Source organism: Neophocaena asiaeorientalis, unplaced genomic scaffold, assembly GCF_003031525.2.
Source record: "Neophocaena asiaeorientalis asiaeorientalis breed wild unplaced genomic scaffold, Neophocaena_asiaeorientalis_V1.1 scaffold102, whole genome shotgun sequence".
In the NCBI taxonomy this organism is placed as follows: Eukaryota; Metazoa; Chordata; class Mammalia; order Artiodactyla; family Phocoenidae; genus Neophocaena; species Neophocaena asiaeorientalis.
Genome location: NW_020175078.1, coordinates 2657559 through 2677673, shown reverse-complemented (window position 1 = coordinate 2677673; position 20115 = coordinate 2657559). Strand labels below are relative to the sequence as shown.

The window sequence follows — 20115 nt, the reverse complement described above, 5'->3', positions numbered from 1 at the left end:
TATATATATATAGTTATTAAATTTTCCTTTTCATTTTTCTCCATAATGACTTCCCAAATTCCTCCATTGCTAATTCTTATAGAGTCATGATAAATTAATTGAAAAAGCAATTTATACAGCATGGCCCATTCCTTTCAAACAAGTGAACAGATTACTATGACTTGCTATAATTCTAAACTCTCTAAGTTTCTTTTATGCTCTTTGCTGAACTTAGGTTCTTGGAAGTTAGACCATGACATTCCTGGATCCTTAATATTAGGACTTTGGATGAAATCAATTAAGTTCTTATAAGTACAGTGTTGGGTGTGTGTGTGTGTGTGTGTGTGTGTGTGTGTGTGTGTGTGTGTGTGTTTTCTGTATCAGCAGGGGACAAAAGGCAGGTGTAGAAGAACACAAGAAAAAAAGGAATGAACATTTATTGAACATTTATTATACTCCTTGATTCACATTTGGTATTATTATCCCTATTTTACAAAATAGAACTCAGTGAAAGTCACATGACTAGTAAGTGGCAAGGCTCAGATTCAGACCACGTTGGTTTGACTCGAAAGCATGCTTGCTGTCTATACCGCACTGCCCCTTTTTGCCTACCTTATGTGCTCACTATATCATAGGAGCCTTGGAGTCAGGGCTATGTCTGACCTCCTTAATAGACAGAGAGCTCTTCTTTTAGGGAATCATTGGAGGAAGAGGGTTTGAAATGAGAATGTGATAACCATGCAATAACCCACCCCTACCTCACTGTGCCTTGCCCTGGAGTCCAGAGACAAGTGACCTACCTGTACCCTGAGACTCAGAGACACAAGAGACAAGCCTTCTGCCTGGGTCACCATGAAGCCAAGGGTGACAACTCTGTCTAGTGAGGAGAAAGGGCTTTGGAGCATCACCTCTGGAGAAGGACCGTCTCTGGGAAGACCTGGACTTTTCTCGATCTCATGCCCAGGAATTAGAAACATGTTATTGTCTATATTCCCCTAGTAATAAACAGGACCTGAACTCTACATTTCAGACTCTTGCCCAGCCCGGTGACTGATTTTCACTTGGAAAACCCTGTGAAGATCAAATAGTGAGGCAGAGGGAGAAGAATTATTACAACAAACCCCACAGGATTGTCCGGATTCTTTTTCTACAATGGGCTTTTCACAAGACTGTTGATCCTCAGCTTTCAAGCTTTTTAGAATGATGACACTCATTGTGAGAGGCTTTGCTCACTCTTAAGTTTCTTAGAGATTTGCTTCCTGATTTTGATGTCTGTTACTTGATTTCATTTGTACTCTGGTTTCTGTAAGGCCAGGGCCTTGGTGACACATGTTTAATTTTATTGCTACTTTTTCTTTTAAACAATCACATAACTGAGAAAACTTTCCTTAAATCTGAAATGAGACAGCGGATGTGAGAATGTTCTTAGGTTTGGTTTACTGTTTAGAAGCTAATGAGTCTTCTGGTATTTATGGGAATGCTGTAGGGTTATGTTAATGCTGTGGGCTTGAGGAATGCTGTAATAAGCCACAAAAGGAAATTCTGTCTGAAATCATCCTCCAGGTATGAGTGTAGTGTTGTTATGGTGGTTGTGTTTTCTGTAAGTTATGTACAAACTTCACTGTGTTTTTTCCTTTTATTTGTGTGTGTGCGTGTGTGTGCCTATCAGTGCGTATCTCAACCAGTTGTCAACCTGGAAGACATATTCTAAATCAGTATAACCATGGCATGTCTGTTTATGTAAGAAAAAAAAAAAGTACTTGTCAATTAAATATAGTGGCACATTGTGAACTCATTTTTAATATGTATACCGTTATCTTAGTGGAGTCAAACTGATAGAAATACCTCTATCAAGAAGGTTGAAAAATTGGAGGTAATCTCTGTCCATTTAAACTAATATGTTCAGACATTCATACACTGGCCTACTAATTTAAAAAGAAAGGCCAACTTTCACACAAAGTCATCTAGAGGTTTGTAAAATGAAACCCCATGACAAGTTTACCTGCTATGTATTAGGCTCAGTTGGTTTCCAGCTCCTTCCCTTGATTCTGTACTCTCTTAGAGCTTTAAGGCTGAGACATATCTACTGTTTATCCATATTTCCTTCCTTCGCTCCTCTGGGCCTGTACTATAAGCATGATAGGCTGCTGTGATTTTGCTGTAGGAAATAAAAGGGATTTAGTATTCAAAGCTGGTAAACGTCTTTATCCATAGGCAAAGATTTGGTACTAGAAAGAGAGATGATTACGTACATTTGATTTCGATGACTTAAGTTTCCTGTAGAATTTTGTATTTTCCTTACTTCTTCTTCTTCTTTTAAACAAATCAAACCAAACAGGTATTCCTGGAGGACCTCTGAATGGAAAGAATGCCAAGTCTCTCTCCTCCTCGAGCAGCAAGACCCCCACGGGCATGTGACGGAACCCGTTTGTGGAGGTGGGATCCAGACCCGGGAGGTGTACTGTGCCCAGAGCACACCAGCCCCCACGGCACAGAGGGCCAAGGAAGGTAGGCCGCCAGTTCTGGGGACATATTCTGCTACTGATTGGAAGGGAAATCAACACCAACACCATCTTCTCATATCCTCCTTGATATAATGGACCGTCAGCATTCACAAATTTAACGTTTTGTTGACTCTTTACAAGCCATCCGTAAGTTCTGTTACTTGAAGTAGTTTGGAATAGTCAAAATAGTACTGCTAATAATATCAGTCTCAAAGGATCGTTGTGAAACTTAAATGAGAAAATATACCTAAGCTCTCTAGTAGAAATGACTGCTACAGGCTAAGGGGCTGGTACGCTGGAGTGAGTCAGTTGGTGAAGAGTTAGTAGTAGTATTTTTTTTTTTTCTATAAGAGAAGTTTTTTGTGAATTTGTGAGTGTGGGAAATTCTACAGACATATCACTTTCAGATATCAAGAATCCATTCATTTATTGCCAGGTTTTAGATAATATGAAACTAAGAAGGAGGAAAAGGAGGAGGAAAAACAACTTTCTCCATGGTATGCTCTCTATTAGGCATGTATAATACAATCCATTTGTTTCAGAGTTTAGGATAGTGATAACATATAAGGACTGAAAAACTGGCCCAGATTTATATAAGTCAATGGACTGAAAAGCTAAGAGTGCAGCAATGCTTCCCCTCTAGAAAAATATATGGCCTGTTCCAGGCGCATTGGGGAACCCAGCAGTGCCCTCTGTAGAAGTGATCAAGGTGAGAATGTTTCCTTGAGTGTGCATGTACATTCTCTGATGTAGGACTCGGTTAGAGAGAGAAGATGTGAGATTTCTTATTGTAGAAATACATCCGTTTCATCCTGTAAAGCTTTTCATACCAGGTGCCTTTTTTTGTGTGTGTGACATGGCCTCTCATCATTTCAGAGGCCATGACCATAGCCTTGGGTGATTCAGCTCATGACTCATAGAAGGATCATCTTTACAGATACCTTAGCATTTGCTTCAACAATTGAAGTTACAGTGTCAAATTTATAGGGGTAGAGTTATTTAAAAATTAGTAGTTAAATTTTCTTCCTTCTCTAATGTCACCTTTGGAAAGTGACAATTTACACGCTTTCTCTTCCAGCATAGAACATGACTGTGCTTACTCCTCTGAATTTGGAAGAATGAATTTAGATGAAAAGCTTCAGATTATTCTTTCAGACCTTGGTGATCTTTCTATTCTACTTTCTCCTTCTTCCCTTTTACTGTTGTCTACAGTACTAGGATCTTCAGGGGTCAACACATATATAAGAATTTTGTAGAAATGATATATTATGATCAATTTTCAGCTTCAACATTTAATCTTCTATTGACATCTTCCTCTTCCTAAAGTTTCTTTAGTAAAAATAGCTTTCTTATCGATCACCTATTTCTAAAGTTTTCTCAACCTTAATCATTCCAGCTTTCTTAATGGAAACATGCTGGGCAGGAAATTTGTAATTAGGAGGAAAGTGGAAGGATGGTGTTCTAGCATTGGAAGTCGTATGCTACATGTTGGGGGATGTTAAATAGAGGAGGGGTGTTAAGTGCAGATTTAGCAGCCTATTAAGCCCTGGTACAGTGTGCTTCAAGCATCTAAAAAAGAGGAAAAAAATCTTAGGCCAAGGCATACTTCCAAATTAATACTTTGGTACACATGGAAACAGAAAGCCCTTAGAAAGCCTAAGCCTGGTAACCCAGTTCTCAGGGGGGGCACTTAGATGTGGGGACAAGATACATACACATGGATGTATATAACGCAACAATGTACTCTTGTAGAAATTTGAATACAGTAGTCAAACTATTGCTGCATTGGAAAATACAGAACAGCCACATTGCATTAAAGGCATGGTAAAGATTACTACTTATCTTTGTAATCATGACAAAGGTTTGATTTTGCTCTTGTTTGGAAGTGAACCAGAAAGGTTATTTAGCCATTACTTTCCTTTCTTATAAATGCTTTAATTTCCTGCTGTTATTATTTATGGATATACCTTGACAAATCTGGCAACATGAAAATGTCTCCTTGGCTCAAGTCAAATTGTTCAAGAGAACAATTGAATTGCAGTTTTAAGGAACCAAAGAGTGTTTGCCCAATTAAAGAGGCAGAGTTTAAATATTTCTAACCTTTCTGCTAATGCAGTAACAAAGGCCAAAATTGATGACATTTTTTGCATTTCAGTTTTTGTAAAGAACCGCTTTTTTGTTTTGGGTTTTTAAAATCATTGTTAGATTTGGAAGGGAGAAGGGATTTTAATAGCATTGATTTTGGAAACTCTTTTCTCAGTCATAATTGACTTTTCCACAAGGTTAAGTTTTCCTTTGGCTCCAGGATACTCTGTTCACTCTCTGAAGTGGAATTGCTTGACTTTTCTTCCTTGAAAATCCCACCATCCACTGTAAATTAATTACTCTGCATTCCAAGAACCTGATCTTAGAGGAACCCACAATCTTAGGGAAAAAATTAGGTTAATTTCCATGGATCTCTCATGAAATAAAATGTAATAGAATATCTAGATACCAGAATAAAAACAACAACAACAAAACCCAGAGAAGAGCGCTAATTCTCTCCCAAGGGCCTCAGAGTCTCCTGCTGGATGCTGAGGATGAATGGGACTTCCGTGCAGTTCTGTTGCCAACTTATTCTTGTTGCTAGCCAATTCTCCATTTGACCTCAATTCAGGGTGTTTGTCGGAATAGTATAATAACATCTATGGCATATTTACCTGGTTCTGCTGTTCACTGTCCATGTGGTGTTTTAACTGCAGCCAAAATAATGCTATAATAATCAATATGAGAAGTGTTACTAGTAATAGTAGACAGGCCAATAGATTGTGAATGAAAATGTAACAGAGTATTTATGATTTTGTTTACCAGTTATTGTTGTAGAGAGAATTGTATTTCTCTTTTATAGTTCAGAAGCACCAGCAAGAATGATGCTAACCTATAAATCTAAAAGCTTGGATTTGGTGAGGCCATTTTCTTCTTGCCCTTTTGTTAGGTGAAATTAAAACCACTCAGCCTGCATTCAAGGGATATTTCTCAGATGGTAAAACATTGAAAGAAGGGATGCACTTTCAAAAATCTAATAAAGACAGGGAAAAATTTATTCCATTCATGACAGTGTGGCCTAGAGATTGGCATATCAACAAATGTGGGATGAAATGGCTTAGAGATGCAGTGTATTTATATGGTGAAGAAAACAAAACAAAACAAAAACCTAAAAACTAAATAAAAAATTGGGAAAAGATATTGGTATGGTGGCAGTTAACCACCATGTTTTAAATTCAGTATTTGGCATTAAATGGACACAGCTACTTTAGAATGCACACCATTTGGCTTTGAATTGTTAATTGTGTTAGTTAACTACTCCACACCAGTAAGATAGTTCTTGAAAGTCCTATGTCTCTATAATGCTGGGCCCAGAGTTGGCATTAAGACAGTACATGATAAGATAAGGGAACATGTCCTAGTTTTAAATATGTTGGTTTGGTGAGTAAAAAGTGGATGACCATCACACATAACTTTTTTTTTTTCAAAAATAATTTGTTATGTGCTAGCTATATCTTAGGGTCTGTCCTAGACACTGGAATTGTAAAGATGCCTCATTAATACAGCCTTTTAATTGTGACAGCAATTGTACTAACAATTATGCTATAATGTCTTAGGTAATGTGTCTTCAGTAGTGCGTTACATTTTATATATATACATATGTTTGTAATATATAGGCCGTATGTATACGTATGACATAGTTAAAACCATTTAATGATGCCTGAGAGTAATCTTCATAATGGAGATAACGCTTCAAGAGAGTTTGGAGGATCAACACGAAAGCATGTTCTAAGTGGAGACAGGGAGAACATATGGAAATAAACGGAGATGTTTATATTCAGTGGTGGCATGTGAAGTGGTATGAGAGGAGCACAGGAAATAAGGAAGTTAAATAACACTTAAAAACTAGTCTCTAAGAAGGAAATAAGGAAGTTAAATAACATTTAAAAGCTAATCTCTAAGAAGGATGTTACATAATGATTAAAGGATCAATCCAAGAAGAATATGTAACAATTATAAATGTATATGCAGGGCTTCCCTGGTGGCGCAGTGGTTGAGAGTCCGCCTGCCGATGCAGGGGACACGGGTTCGTGCCCCGGTGTGGGAGGATCCCACATGCCGCGGAGCGGCTGGGCCCGTGAGCCATGGCCGCTGAGCCTGCGCGTCCGGAGCCTGTTGCTCCGCAACGGGAGAGGCCACAACAGTGAGAGGCCCGCGTACCGCAAAAAAAAAAAAAAAAAAATGTATATGCAGGCAACATGGGACCACCTGAATACATAAAGCAAACATTAACAGACATAAAGGGAGAAATTGACAGTAACACAATAATAGTAAGGGACTGTAACATCCCAATTACCTCAATGGACAGATCATCCAGACAGAAAATCAGTAAGGAAACACAGGCCTCAAATGATACATTAGACCAATGGACTTAATAGTTATTAATAGATATATACAACATGCAATCCAAAAGCAGCAGAATAAACATTCTTTTCAAGTGCACATGGAGCACTTTGCAGGATAGATCACATGCTAGGCTATAAAACAAGTCTCATTAAATTAAAGAACATTGAAAGCATATCAAGCTTCTTTTCTGACTGCAAAGCTATGACTCTATAAATCACCTACAAGAAAAAAAATTCAAAAAACATAAACACATGGAAGCTAAACAATATGCTACTAAACAGCCACTGAAGAAATCAAAGAAGAAATCAAAAATACCTGGAAACAAATGAAAATGAACAAACAAACAAAAACCCAATGACCCGGAATCTATGGGACACAGCAAAAACAGTTCTTAGAGGGAAGTTTGTGGCAATACAAGCCTACCTCGGGAAATAAAAATCTCAAATGAACAACCTAACCTTATACCTAAAAGAACTAGGAAAAGAAGGAAAAACAAAACCCAAAGTTAGTAGCAGGAAAGAAATTATAAATATCAGAACAGAAATAAATGAAATAAAGACTAAAAACAAAAAAGCAATATAAACATAAATGAAACTAAGAGCTGGTTCTTTGAAAAGATAAACAAAATTGATAAACCCTTATACAGCTTCATCAGGACAGAAAAGGAGATGACCTTTTCAATAAATCAAAAGGAAAAAGGAAAAATCAATAAATCAAAAAGGAAAAAGGAAAAAATGAAACTGACACCACAGGAATACAAAAGATCATAAGTGATTACTCTGAACAACTATGTCAGTAAAATACACAACCTAGAAGAAGTGGACAAATCCCTAGAAATGTACAGCCCCCAAGACTGAGCCAGGAAGAAATAGAAAATATGAACAGATCAATTACCAGTAATGAAATTGAATCAGTAATTTTTAAAAATCCCTACAAACAAAAGTCCAGGACCAGATGGCTTCACAGGTATATTCTGCCAAACACTTAGAGAAGAGTTAACACTCATCCTTCTCAAAATACTCTAAAAAATTCAGAAGGAAGTAATGCTTCTGAACTCATTGTGTGAGACCAACATCACCCTGATGCCAAAACCGAAGACACTACAAAAAAAAAAAAAAATTATGGGCCAGTATACTGATGAACATAGATGCACATATCCTCACCAAAATTTTAGCAGTTCAAATTCAACAGTACATTAACCACATTTGTGGTTCAATATCCACAGATCAATTAATATGATAAACTACATTAATAGTTCAAAGAATAAAAGTCATGATTATCTCAATAGATGCAGAAAATGCTTTTGAAAAAATTCATCATCCATTTATGATAAAAATTCTCCACAAAGTAGATACAGAAGGAACATAATAAAGGCTATATATGATAAGTCCACAGCTAACATCATGCTCAGTGGTATGAAAGCATTTCATCTAAGATCAGGAACAAGACCAAGATGCCCACTCTCAACAGTTTTATTCAACATAATATTTGAGGTCCTAGCCACAGCAATCAAACAAGAAAATGAAATAAAAGGAATCCAAATTGGAAAGGAAGAAGTAAACCTATAACTGTTTGCAGTTGATGTGATATTATACATAGAAAATCCTAAGGATAACTTTAAAAAAATCTCTGGAGTTCATCAATGAGTTCAGTACATTTTTAGTATTCAAAATTAATACACAGAAATCTGTTGCATTTCTATACACTAAGAACAAACTATTGGAAAGAGAAAATTAACCAAATAACCCCATTTACGATCACATCAAAAATAATAAAATACCTAGGAATAAACCTAACTAAAGAGGTAACAGAACTGTACTTGCAAAATTATAAGACACTAATGAAAGAAACTGAAGACAACACAAACATATGGAAAGATGCTCTGTGCTCATGGACTGGAAGAATTGATATTGTTAAAATGACCATACTACTCAGTGCAATCCCTATTAAAATACTAGTGGCATATTTCACAGAGGTAGATCAAATAATTTAAAAATTTATACGGAAACACAAAAGAATAGCCAAATAATCTTAAGAAAGAAGAACAGAACTGGAGATATCACACTCCCTGAATTCAGACTACAAAGATACAGTCATCAGAACGTAGTATTGGCACAGAAACAGGCACATAGATCAATGGAACAGAATGGAGAGCCCAGAAGTAAACCCACACACTTATGGTAAATTAATCTACGACAAAGGAGGCAAGAATATACATTGGAGAAAGGTCAATATCTTCAATAAGTGGTGCTGGGAAAACTGGACAGCTACATATAAAAGAGGGAAATTAGAACATTCTCTAACACCATATTCAAAAATAAACTCAAAAGGAATTAAAGACCTAAATGTAGGACTGGAAATCATAAAACTCTTAGAAGAAAATATAGGCAGAACACTCTTTGACATAAATCATAGCAATATTTGTTTGGGGTCTGTCTTCTAAGGCAAAAAATTAAAAAAGCAAAAACAAACAAATGGGATCTAATTAAACTTAAAAGCTTTTGCACAGCAAATGAAACCATAGATGAAACAAAAAGACAGTGTACTGAATGGGAGAAAATATCTGCAAATGATGTGACCAGTAAGGGGTTAATACCCAAAATATACAAACAGCTCATACAACACAGTATCAAAAAAACAAACAACCCAGTTGAAAAGGCAGAAGATCTGAATAGACGTTTTTTAAAGAAGACATACAGATGGCCAACAGGCACATGGAAAGATGCTCAACATCATTACTCATCAGAGAAACGCAAATCAAAACCACAATGAGATATCACCTCATACCTGTCAGAATGAACATAGTCAAAAAGACCACAAATAACAAATATTGACTAGGATGTAGAAAAGGGGACCCTCTTACACTCTTGGTGGGAATGTAAATTGGTGCAACCTCCGTGGAAAACAGTATTAAGGTTTCTCAAAGAAATAAAAATAGAACTACCATATGATCCAGCAATTTCACTCCTGGGTATATATCTGAAGAAAACAAAAACACTAATTTGAAAACATACATGTGCTCCAATGTTCATAGTGCATTATTTATAATAGTCAATGTATGGAAGCAACCAAAACATCCACCAATTACATGAGTGGATAAAGAAGATGTGGTATATATATATATATATATATATATATACACAATGGAATACTACTCAGCCATAAAAAAGAACAAAATTTTTCTATTTGCAACAACACGGATGGATTTGGAGGGTATTATGCTTCGTGAAATAAGTCAGACAGATAAAGACAAATACTACATGATGTTATATGTGAAATCTAAACTATAAAACAAATGGATGAATATAACAAAACATAAACAGACTCACAGATATAGAGAACAAACTAGTGTTTAACAGTGGGGAGAGAGTAAGGGGGAGGGGCAATATAGGGGTAAAGGGTTAAAAAGTACAAATGTCAGTGTGCTAAGAGAATTCTCGTGAATGGTCATGTCCTATTTGCAAACTTATTTTGCAAAAACTTATACAAGAACTTTTTGAGATATGAAATAAACTAATTTACCTTATGAACAGATTTCTTAAGGGGCGATTGAAGGAGGTATTCCACCATCATTTGAGGGTCTAGAAATGTCCTTTACCTGTCTTTAGAAATTGGTTTAAAAGTCAGTAAGCTCATTTGGGTGTGAGAATAAAGTGTCAGGAAAATACTATGCTTAGAAATTCCCTTAGCATCAACCTTTAGAGGAGAAATGAGACTGCTTCAATGGGGTTACAGCATTTTCTCTTGTTTTAAAGTAACAGAGAATCACAGGTAACTGGATGAAGTAGTCTTTGCTAATTAACAGCAGGATATTGGATGGCAGTTCACATGAGCCCAAGAGATAGAAGACTTTTGGCCTGTAATATTTCTACCTTGGAAACATATTCAATTATTAGGAATATATAGAGTATATACGAATATAATTCAAATATTCTCTCCAAAAGTGTGAAAGCTGATAAAAGTTTAAAAGGAAAGGAACATTAAATACTTAGAGGGAATTAGGTCACCTGGTGTCTAAATTGAGATTAGTTTCTAGTGATTCTGTTTTATTGCATTTGTGTCTCAGTTTAGTGATTTTTTAAATCAAGTGTAACAGACTTATCTTAGTATGATATAGCAAATGTTTACTGAATTACTGTACTTAGTGAAAATATTGAAGAGTGCCTACTTTAAGCATTCATTAGATTATCAGCCTGTTCTTGACATTAAAATTTTTTAAAATTTATCTCAGGGTTTAATTCACATGATTGAAATAAGAGCAGGAGAGAGCTTCCCTTGACAAATGATAGAGGCAGGGTATTTGAGGAGAAAGTCTACCATTGAATAGAAGTTACTCCTTGCGGGGGAGAATAAGCTTGTGGAAAAATGGGCCTTCTTTACAACATGTGAGCCCTGCTTAATTTGATCTCCTAAAAAGGAGATCTTTTTTGTTTAATATGTTATATATTTATTCAGAATTTATACTACTGAAACCAGAGTATGTGGCATCACAGAGGAGGGAGATCGTCAAGAACCTAGAACTAGAGGTGAGTTTGGATTTTTCCAGTGGTTTTGCCAGTAACCGTTTAGCTTTTCTAATCCTAAAATTGCGCTAAGACCATACTCCTGTAACAGCACATCACTTTTTGCCTGATATCTGGCCATTCTCATTGTCTTTGTTACTCATTAAGCTGTAAAGCCCTTGAAAGACATGCTGGGGTCCTTCTTTATATTTCCAAGTGCCAGCATCTATCATGTAAAGGACAAATTTTTAATGCTGTGGAATTCAAAATGGAAAGCTCTTCAAGTGAGAGTGAAATACTGAGTTTTGTTAATTTTTTTTTTTTTTCTTTTTGGGTAACACAGAGGAAGAAATTGTTTTACTGTTGACAAAACCGAAATGATCTCCTGTGTGGAGATCAGCATTCCATGCCAAGGCCAGGTGGTCCAGAGGCCCTGGAATGAAATCATATTAAATAGAAGATATGAGGATCATGAAGTGATGGAAATGGTCCATCACTCGCAGAAAGATTGAGGAGGAAGGTAAAGGAGAGAAAACAAAGACAGTCACTGGGCCAGCTTGGACTGAAACTGTGGCTTTACCCAGCGGTCTTGGCTCAATACACTAGGTAGTTGATTTTTGAATAATTTTTATAGTTAAATATTGCCCCCTTTGTTGTTCCCCAGAGAAAAGAGATCATGGAAACCACAAATGATTTCAAATTATTTATGTCTATCAGTTTTTGATCTTTAACAGTCTAGGAGGGGAGATGAGACAAACAAATAAGTACAGAAATAAGTGGCTTAAGAGAAAATAGGAATTTTAGGGAAAGGGAGGCTAAACCAGTGAGATGTGAGGGCGATAGGGTATGTTTGTTAAGAAGAAAGCTTTTACATGGGCCTTAGCAGAAGGGCATGCTTTAGACAGGGGTTCATATGAAGGGGACAGAATCCCAGGTGAAGCAAACCATGTGAGTAAAGACACAGAAGTGGAAAGTCATCGAACATATTTAGAGTAAAACCAGTAATCAAGTTGGACATGGATATGGAGTGGATGAAGGTGAGGGCCATGGATTTAGGGTAGAGACAGAATTCTAGGCTGTGGTCTTTGGCCTTATAATGGTCATGAGATGCTAGAACTTGAAGTATTACCCTCTCTATCCCTGTGCAACACTCTGAGCTCCAACAATACTAAACATTTTTTTTGAACATTCTAGACCTTTGGAGCTAGTCTCTGTCTGACCACTGACCATGATCCTAAGGTTTCCCTCATTCCCCTTCACCCTCATGAACTTCTCCCTAGCTCTGACCTATCACCTGGATAACCTCTACTTCTTAGAAATTGTTTCCTCTGGGAATCCTTTGAGATGACGTAGGCTTTCTGCTCCCCAGTCACGTTATTTCACTGCGTTGTAATTGCACTGCTTGTGTGCGCTGTTAACCAGGCTACCACGCAAGGTCTGTGACGTTGGGGACCTCATCTGTGGTGTTCAATGTTATTTTCCCAGCATTTAGCACAGTGTCTGGTGAATAAAAGATGTTTGAACTGAATTCAAGTGTTGCCGCTTCTCATGTTTCTTTTACCACCTTTGTCTTTCTTTCTCTTGGCCAATGCTCTACAAGGATGTGGTTCTCAGTGCATTTTCAGACTTGGATAAAACAGCATATTGTAGTGCCTGGGATCTGGCCTCTTGAGTAGCAGCTGAGGGGCCGGTAGTTCATCCTGGGAGATACAACCTGAAAGGGTAGGAGACTTAGCTCCGTGAGGAGTGAAACGTCACTCAAGGGAAACGTGATTTAGGAGGGAGCCAAGCTATTCCCAGTGCACCTGTATATTATTCCAATATCTTCTTTTTAATCCTTCCAGAGAAATCCGGTTTTCCAAATACACAAATCTGGCCTATATATATACCTTTGTGTTTTACTGTATTGGGTTGGCCAAAAAGTTCGTTCAGGTTTTTTGTACCATCTTCTGGAAAAACCCAAATGAACTTTTTGGCCAACCCAATAAAATGGTAGCCAGCAAAACACATTGCATAGCATTGCTTCATATTTTCCTTGCTTTACTCCTGGTGTTTTTTCCCGTCACTGCCTCCTTGCCTTGCAGCTTGCAAAGAAAGTGGGTTTTTTTGGGCTGTGCCCTGTGGCATGTGGGGTCTTAGTTCCCCGACCAGGGATTGAACCCATGCACCCTGCAGTGGAAGCACCTAGTCCTATCCGCTGGACTGCCAGGGAAGTCCCAGATAAAATATTAACACCTTAATTCTCATCATAAGCTCTACTTTCTAGAGGGCTCAGTGACAACAAAAGTCAATGAGTATTGAAATGTCCCCTGCATCGGCAGGCGGACTCTCAACCACTGCGCCACCAGGGAAGCCCGAGAGATGCTATTTTTAAGGATTTATAATAATAATCTAGATGAGACATAGTATGAGCCTGAAGGATGGTGGCAGCTGTAAAAGCTCTTCTTTTTCTTTCATTTTCCTTCTCTTTTTTTCCTCTCTTAACCTCCTTTTCCTTCCTCTTCTTTTATGTATCATCCAATTTTTTTTTTCATTTCTTCCTGTTCCTCATCCTTTCCCTCTTCTTTTCATCTGGCATAAATCTTGAGAATAACAACATTGTCAGTACCTGTGGTCGACTTCACAGCAGTCGGTACATCGTCCATCAAAAGGAGGAAGAGCTCAGTAGGTATTTCTTGAACAAATGAATTCAAACCCCTGCATCTAGTCTTACCATTCGGTTTCAGGCATTTCTTTTCACATTGGAACAGCTCTTCTCTTCTTTACGATCGTTCACATACACCTGCACTTCATTAGTGAACAGTTAAGTTCTTTTCAGAGTCGAAGATTGCATTTGGAAAAAATCTGCTGAGACTAGTGCATTTACAATCTTTAGTTGGCTGTCTCACGAAACTTCATTTTGTCAGCTGGATTAGATTTTTCTCCAACACCAGGCCAAGATGTAATGAGGTTCCTCTTGGCAGTGCAATTTCTGAAACAAAGTTATCCCTTCCAAATCTATTTCTCCAGCCTTGTTGAATATGTGAATGCAAGTAGGGCATAGAAGAAATATCCACTTATTGTCCAGCTCTTCCTGCAGGAAAGTTTCACAACTTTCTCACCAATTTATTTTAGTCATTAGCATTTTTCCATGCTCTAGTTTGAACTTCACACCGGGTTCTGTCCTCAAGAGGGAAGAGTCACTTAATAAGATCTCTGTGTGTTTAAGAATGGCTAAATTACTCTTTGTGTCTTCTGGCCATTTTCTCAATAATGGAGAGAAGAATCAATTTCCATGTCAAGGAACTTCCCTGGTGGAGCAGTAGTTAAGAATTTGCCTGCCAGTGCAGGGGACACGGATTCGATCCCTGGTCTGGGAAGATCCTACATGCTGTGGAGCAACTAAACCCAGGCACCACAACTACTGAGCCCTCAAGCCACAACTACTGAAGCCCACGCGCCTGGAGTCCGTGCTCCGCAACAAGAGCAGACAGTGCAATGAGAAGCCTGTGCACCGCAGCAAAGAGTAGCCCCTGCTCGCTGCAACTAGAGAGAGCCTGTGCACAGCAACGAAGACCCAACGCAGCCATAAATAAATAAATAGATAGATAGATAGATAAGTAAATAAATAAAAGACACTTTGCTTTAAAAAAAAAAATTTCCATGTCAAGAGAAAAGCTGAAAAAGCAGCCGAATTGTGATACCCCTTCTAATTTTAAGATTCTCTGTGTCTCCATGTGGAATATAATTGTAGTTCATTTTATTCTTTCAAGGTCTGCTTTTCTAAGACTTTGATTTTATTTCAAACTGTTGATGAAATGTACCTGAGTTGTCCCAATTCTTTTAGGCTTGAAGCTCAGTACTGAACCCGGATATTTCTTTTTGAATAAGCTGTAGCATTTTAAATGCAGTGTTCCCACATTGTAATTTTTATTGTCCTGTCCAGCCCCATATCAGATTTTTTCCCAGGGTTCCAAACTTCAGGATATTGACTCTCCTGCTGCCAAATGTTCATGCTAAAAACCTGGGCAATATCCTTGGCATTTCACTGTCATTCACCTCTTTGCCCACACTCAGTCTGTCACCAAATTTTGTTGGTTCTGTTAACGAACCAAAACTTGGATCCACTCGCCCACATGCGATAAAGCCAATCTACTGATGCTGGGTTGTGGTGAAGGAAAGTGCAGCGTTTATTGTAAGGCGCTTTACAGGGTATCTGGGACAGCTAGCGCTCAAGAAGTCTGAGCTCCTCTATGGCTTTCAGCAAAGCATTTTTAAAGACGAGGTGAGTGAGGGGTGTCCCAGGGCATGTGATCAGCTTGTGCGTAACTCTCCAGTTAGTTGATGATGAGGTAACAGGGCAGTGACACAGGGGTTAATGGTATCAATCCTCAGGTGCCAGGAGGTCTGGGGACTATGTGCTCATGGTCATCAAGCAGTTAATTTGGTGGGGTTTTAGCATCTGTAAAGCAACTCAGGAAACATGCATCAGATACTATTATCTAGGTATTCCACAGAGGAGCTAAAGCAGAGGATAAGGGGGACGGGACTGTTCTGGGAAGCCCCACGGGGGGTCCTGCTTGGTTACAGCTCTACTATTTTTTTGTTTGTTTGTTTATTCTATTTATTTCTATCTCCCTTCTAGCATTATTTCTCGTTTGAACTACTGTAACAGTTTCCTGACTTATTTCCCTCCTTCTACTCTTACCCCCATATAAATAGAGTGGGGCCTATTTAATGTGGTTTAGCACATGGTCTCTGCAGACACACTACCTCTGTCCACATTCGCACTCTGTCACTTACAAGCTGTGTGGAGATGATGATCATTCCTAGCTCATGAACACACGCCCTTACACATCACTCACAACGGAGCCTTATACAATAAGCACTGAATAACTATGAGCTATTATTATTTTTCTTTCCCACGCTCAGCTGAAGCAACTTTACAAGAAAGCTTACCTGAGTCTGTCACTCCCGTGCAAAATGACCTCAGTGACTCCCTCTGAATTAAAACTTCATAACATCTCTCACATAGCCATGTACGATCTGGCCCTGGCATACCTCTCCAGCCTCAACACCCTCCCTTCCACTCATTCTTTTCCAGCCACATGGTGTGGCATTGAGCAAGTTAGTTGACCTTTCTGTGCTTGAGTTTCCATCTTGTGGCTAGAGGCTAGCATCGCGTAGTCACCTAGGCAGCAAAGAACAGGAGAATCATGGACCCAGATCTTAAACATCTTGATTCAGAGCTGATACTCTCGCACAGTACATTTAAGAGACTAGTCATTGTGTCCCTGTTTCAATGAAGAAGAATGAGGGAAGGGGGAATCCCCTGGCTAAGCAGGCATTTTCTAGCAATGGCTGCACACTTTGGAAGAGAAACACAGATCTTTGTGGGGCAACTCGCTGTCTCTGCCACCGGTATTCTTTTCTATTAATTAATTACCCCTGTATTAATTTCCTATTGATGCTGTAATAAACTTAATGACTTAAGACAACACAAATTGATGATCTAACAGTTCTGGAGGTCAGAAGTGTGAAATGGGTCTCACTGGGCTAAAATCAAGATGTGGGCAGAGCCGTCTTCCTTCTGGAGACTCTAAGGGACAATCCATCCCTCACTTTTCCCAGCTTCGGGAGGCCCCCCTTATTTCTTGTCTCATGACTCCTTCCTCTGTCTTCAGAGCTACGTGGCAACATCTTCAGATGTCTTTCTATAACCTTTATTCCTCCCTCATCCACTTATAAGGATCCTTGTGATCACATTGGTCCCACCTGCATAATCTAGAATAATCTCTCCATCTCAAAGTCAGTTTATGAGGAATCTCAATTCTACACCAACTTAATTCCCCTTTGCCATGTAACATAATGTATCACAGGTAGTAGGGAGTAAGATTTAGACATTATTCTGACTACTCAAACCCTTTCTCTACTGAGAAATAAACCAATACTTGCGGTTTACTGAAATTAAGCAAGAGGGTGGTCCTTGTGAATATATGGGTATGTAGTATGATGTTAGGGGGTACAGAGGTCCAATTAGCTTATAATTAAGAATTTAGGTGCTGAAGTTGGGATTGCCATGTTTGACCACCAGCTCCCCTGTTTCCTACCTATATAACGTTGGATGGGTCACATAGCCTCTCTAAGCCTTCAGTCTTCTCCTCTGTAAGATGGAGATAACACAGGACTTCCCTGGTGGTCCAGTGGTTAAGACTCTGTGCTTCCAATGCAGGGGGTGAGGGTTCGATCCCTGGTCAGGAAACCAAGACCCCACGTGCCGTGCGGCGCAGCTAAAAATAAATACATGAATAAAAATAAAATAAAATGGAGATGACAGTGGAGTTGTCGGGAGAAAATGAGATGATCCATATTTAAAGGAGAAAAAAATCATAGCCCAGTACCTGATATGTACTGAGCACTCAATAAGTACAAAGTGTTATCTGTTCTTTTTCGGACAGAAAAAGCTTTGCTTTCTTGTGTATTCACACATTTATCGGGGCCCTGCCGTTGGTGATACAGTGTATGAAATATTAGAGATGGAGAGATGCACAAATCCACCTTGACTGTCAGGAGGTCAAAGCCAATTTGGAGAAACATGAAAATGAATTATGTAGGTATAATATAAAGAATATTATATTCCAGGTGTGTAAAAAGTATTTTTCAAATGCAAGGTTAAAAAGCAAGCAACCCAGAAGAGGAGAGGAGTACGTCTTTTAAAGTTTCTATTAAAATGCAAATACTACAGCTTCTTCATCTGTAGAATGAGGAAATTAGAATATGATCCAACAGCAGAGTTTCTTTCGCTAATAAGATTATGTGATCAGTTCTCTCTGGGAAGGGCGTGACTCAGGCACTGGCCAGATACTTCACTGCCCTGCATCTGGTATGATGTGTATAGGAAAGGTCACTCCTGAAGCTCCGTGTCAGTTAATATCTTCTTGAGATTAGTCAGTCACCAAGAACATGGCACTAATCTGTGAGTTCTCTACGAGTGCCTTCAGAATCGACTGCTAACAGATTTGGTACTTCCCTAGAAATTGGGAGGTGGGTATGTAAACACCCCATTCAAAGCATCCCAGTTGACTTTAATGGATGAAGTCCACAGACCATGACTTAAGCTTTCTGTTGCACCAGTTTGACACAGAAAAAGCAGTACATGTGCGAATTTTGGAATGGTATAATAAATAGAACATATAACAAAAGTTTTGACTTTTTCAAAATGTTCCCCAGGGCTGTTCAGTTACTTAATTGAAATGACCAGTCATAAAATGACTCTCCAGGATTTCTTAGTATGTAAACAGAGAATTGAAAGACAAACAGTTCTAAAGAAATTGTGCAAAGTCATTGTAGCAAGAGCTGTTAGTAAGCTCAAATGTGAATAGCTGACACACGCATCTCAAGAAGAGTAAAGGGCCTCAGATATTATTCTACTTGCCAGAAAACATGTTTGCCTGCAATCTTTTCATAGATACTGGCAGAAGACATCAGACCTCTTGGTCAGAGACAAAGGGCATTTGTTACTCACAGCCATGTCAGTTGCCAGAATGTCATCATTCGTACTGGTTTCTGGAGCCCCAGTTCGCATAGTGCAACACGCAGGGGCCTGTGGTGCCTGCACGCATAGTGAGTTGTGTAAGGGGAGAGAGACATTGAGCCTTAGAGACCCCAGTCCTTCATAATGGGCTAGAAGCAAACCTGTACAACCTTTGCCCTAGAGGGTGACTTTATCCTTCTCTTCCAAGGCTGTTAGCTCTATAAACATATTTTAAAAAATAGTCTGGAACAAAATCTGTCATTATCTCTGATCACAAGATATGCAGAAATAGATCCATGGAGAAACTCTCGCTACAAAACAACAACACACATGCATACACATTGGTTAATATATCCCTTACAACGAAAAATGTAACAAATTGTATATAGTGAGTGATCTGCTGGTTTTCTGATTATAATCAAGACCTAGTATCTCCACTATATGAAACCATAGAATGCCCCATGCTCTCCAAAATCTTTGATTGGCTAAAAGCAACCTCGTTTTACAGTATCCTATCTTGCAGTGTTAGTTCATAAAAGGCAATTATTACAGTAAAAACACACAATCAACAGATACTTCTATTTAGAAAACGTCCTCTCTGTTTTGAAAATTACAGCATCCAGACTTCTGGGAAATGTGTTCTATTTCCCTGAATCAAACAGAAGCTGTAAAAGTATTGGGCTATTGATGTGCACCTTTATCCAGCAAGGTCTAAGAAGAATTTATTAAGGGTAGAGAAACAAATAGGTAACAGATTGGCTTCTCCTGCAGAAGTTTTTGAGATGTGAAATTTTAAATGATTCTGCCAAATTGTTGGTTGGTAGAGCTAATATTTTGGAAATTCTACTCCAGACAATGAAAGATTTGTACGTATAACTTGCCACCTATTAATCTCAAGGTAAGAAACTTTAAAAAAAATAAAAGATTTTATTGTGGGCATTTTCAGATGTACATGGAATTGAGATAATAATTACTACACTTCGATAAAATGGAATTATGTGGAAAGAAATACTGAACTGAGAACGAAGTAAATAGAATTCTAATTCTGTCTGTACCACTGATGATCCTTAGCCTTAGGCAGATGGGTTACTCAATTCTGGCTTCAATTTATCCTCTTATAAATTAAAGACGATAGAATGTATTCATTCTCACCTCATAGGTATATTAAATACTAGTGGGAAATACA

General features: G+C 38.3%; 1 protein-coding gene across 1 annotated transcript in view; it reads left to right on the top strand.

Moving 5' to 3' along the window:
• THSD7B (thrombospondin type 1 domain containing 7B) overlaps positions 1–20115 on the top strand; it is a 1119563-nt gene that overhangs the window by 590888 nt on the left and 508560 nt on the right. The window contains exon 8 of the mRNA XM_024764108.1: positions 2318–2487. Within this exon, the coding sequence (XP_024619876.1) occupies positions 2318–2487 (170 nt within the window). The remainder of the gene's footprint in view (positions 1–2317; positions 2488–20115) is intronic.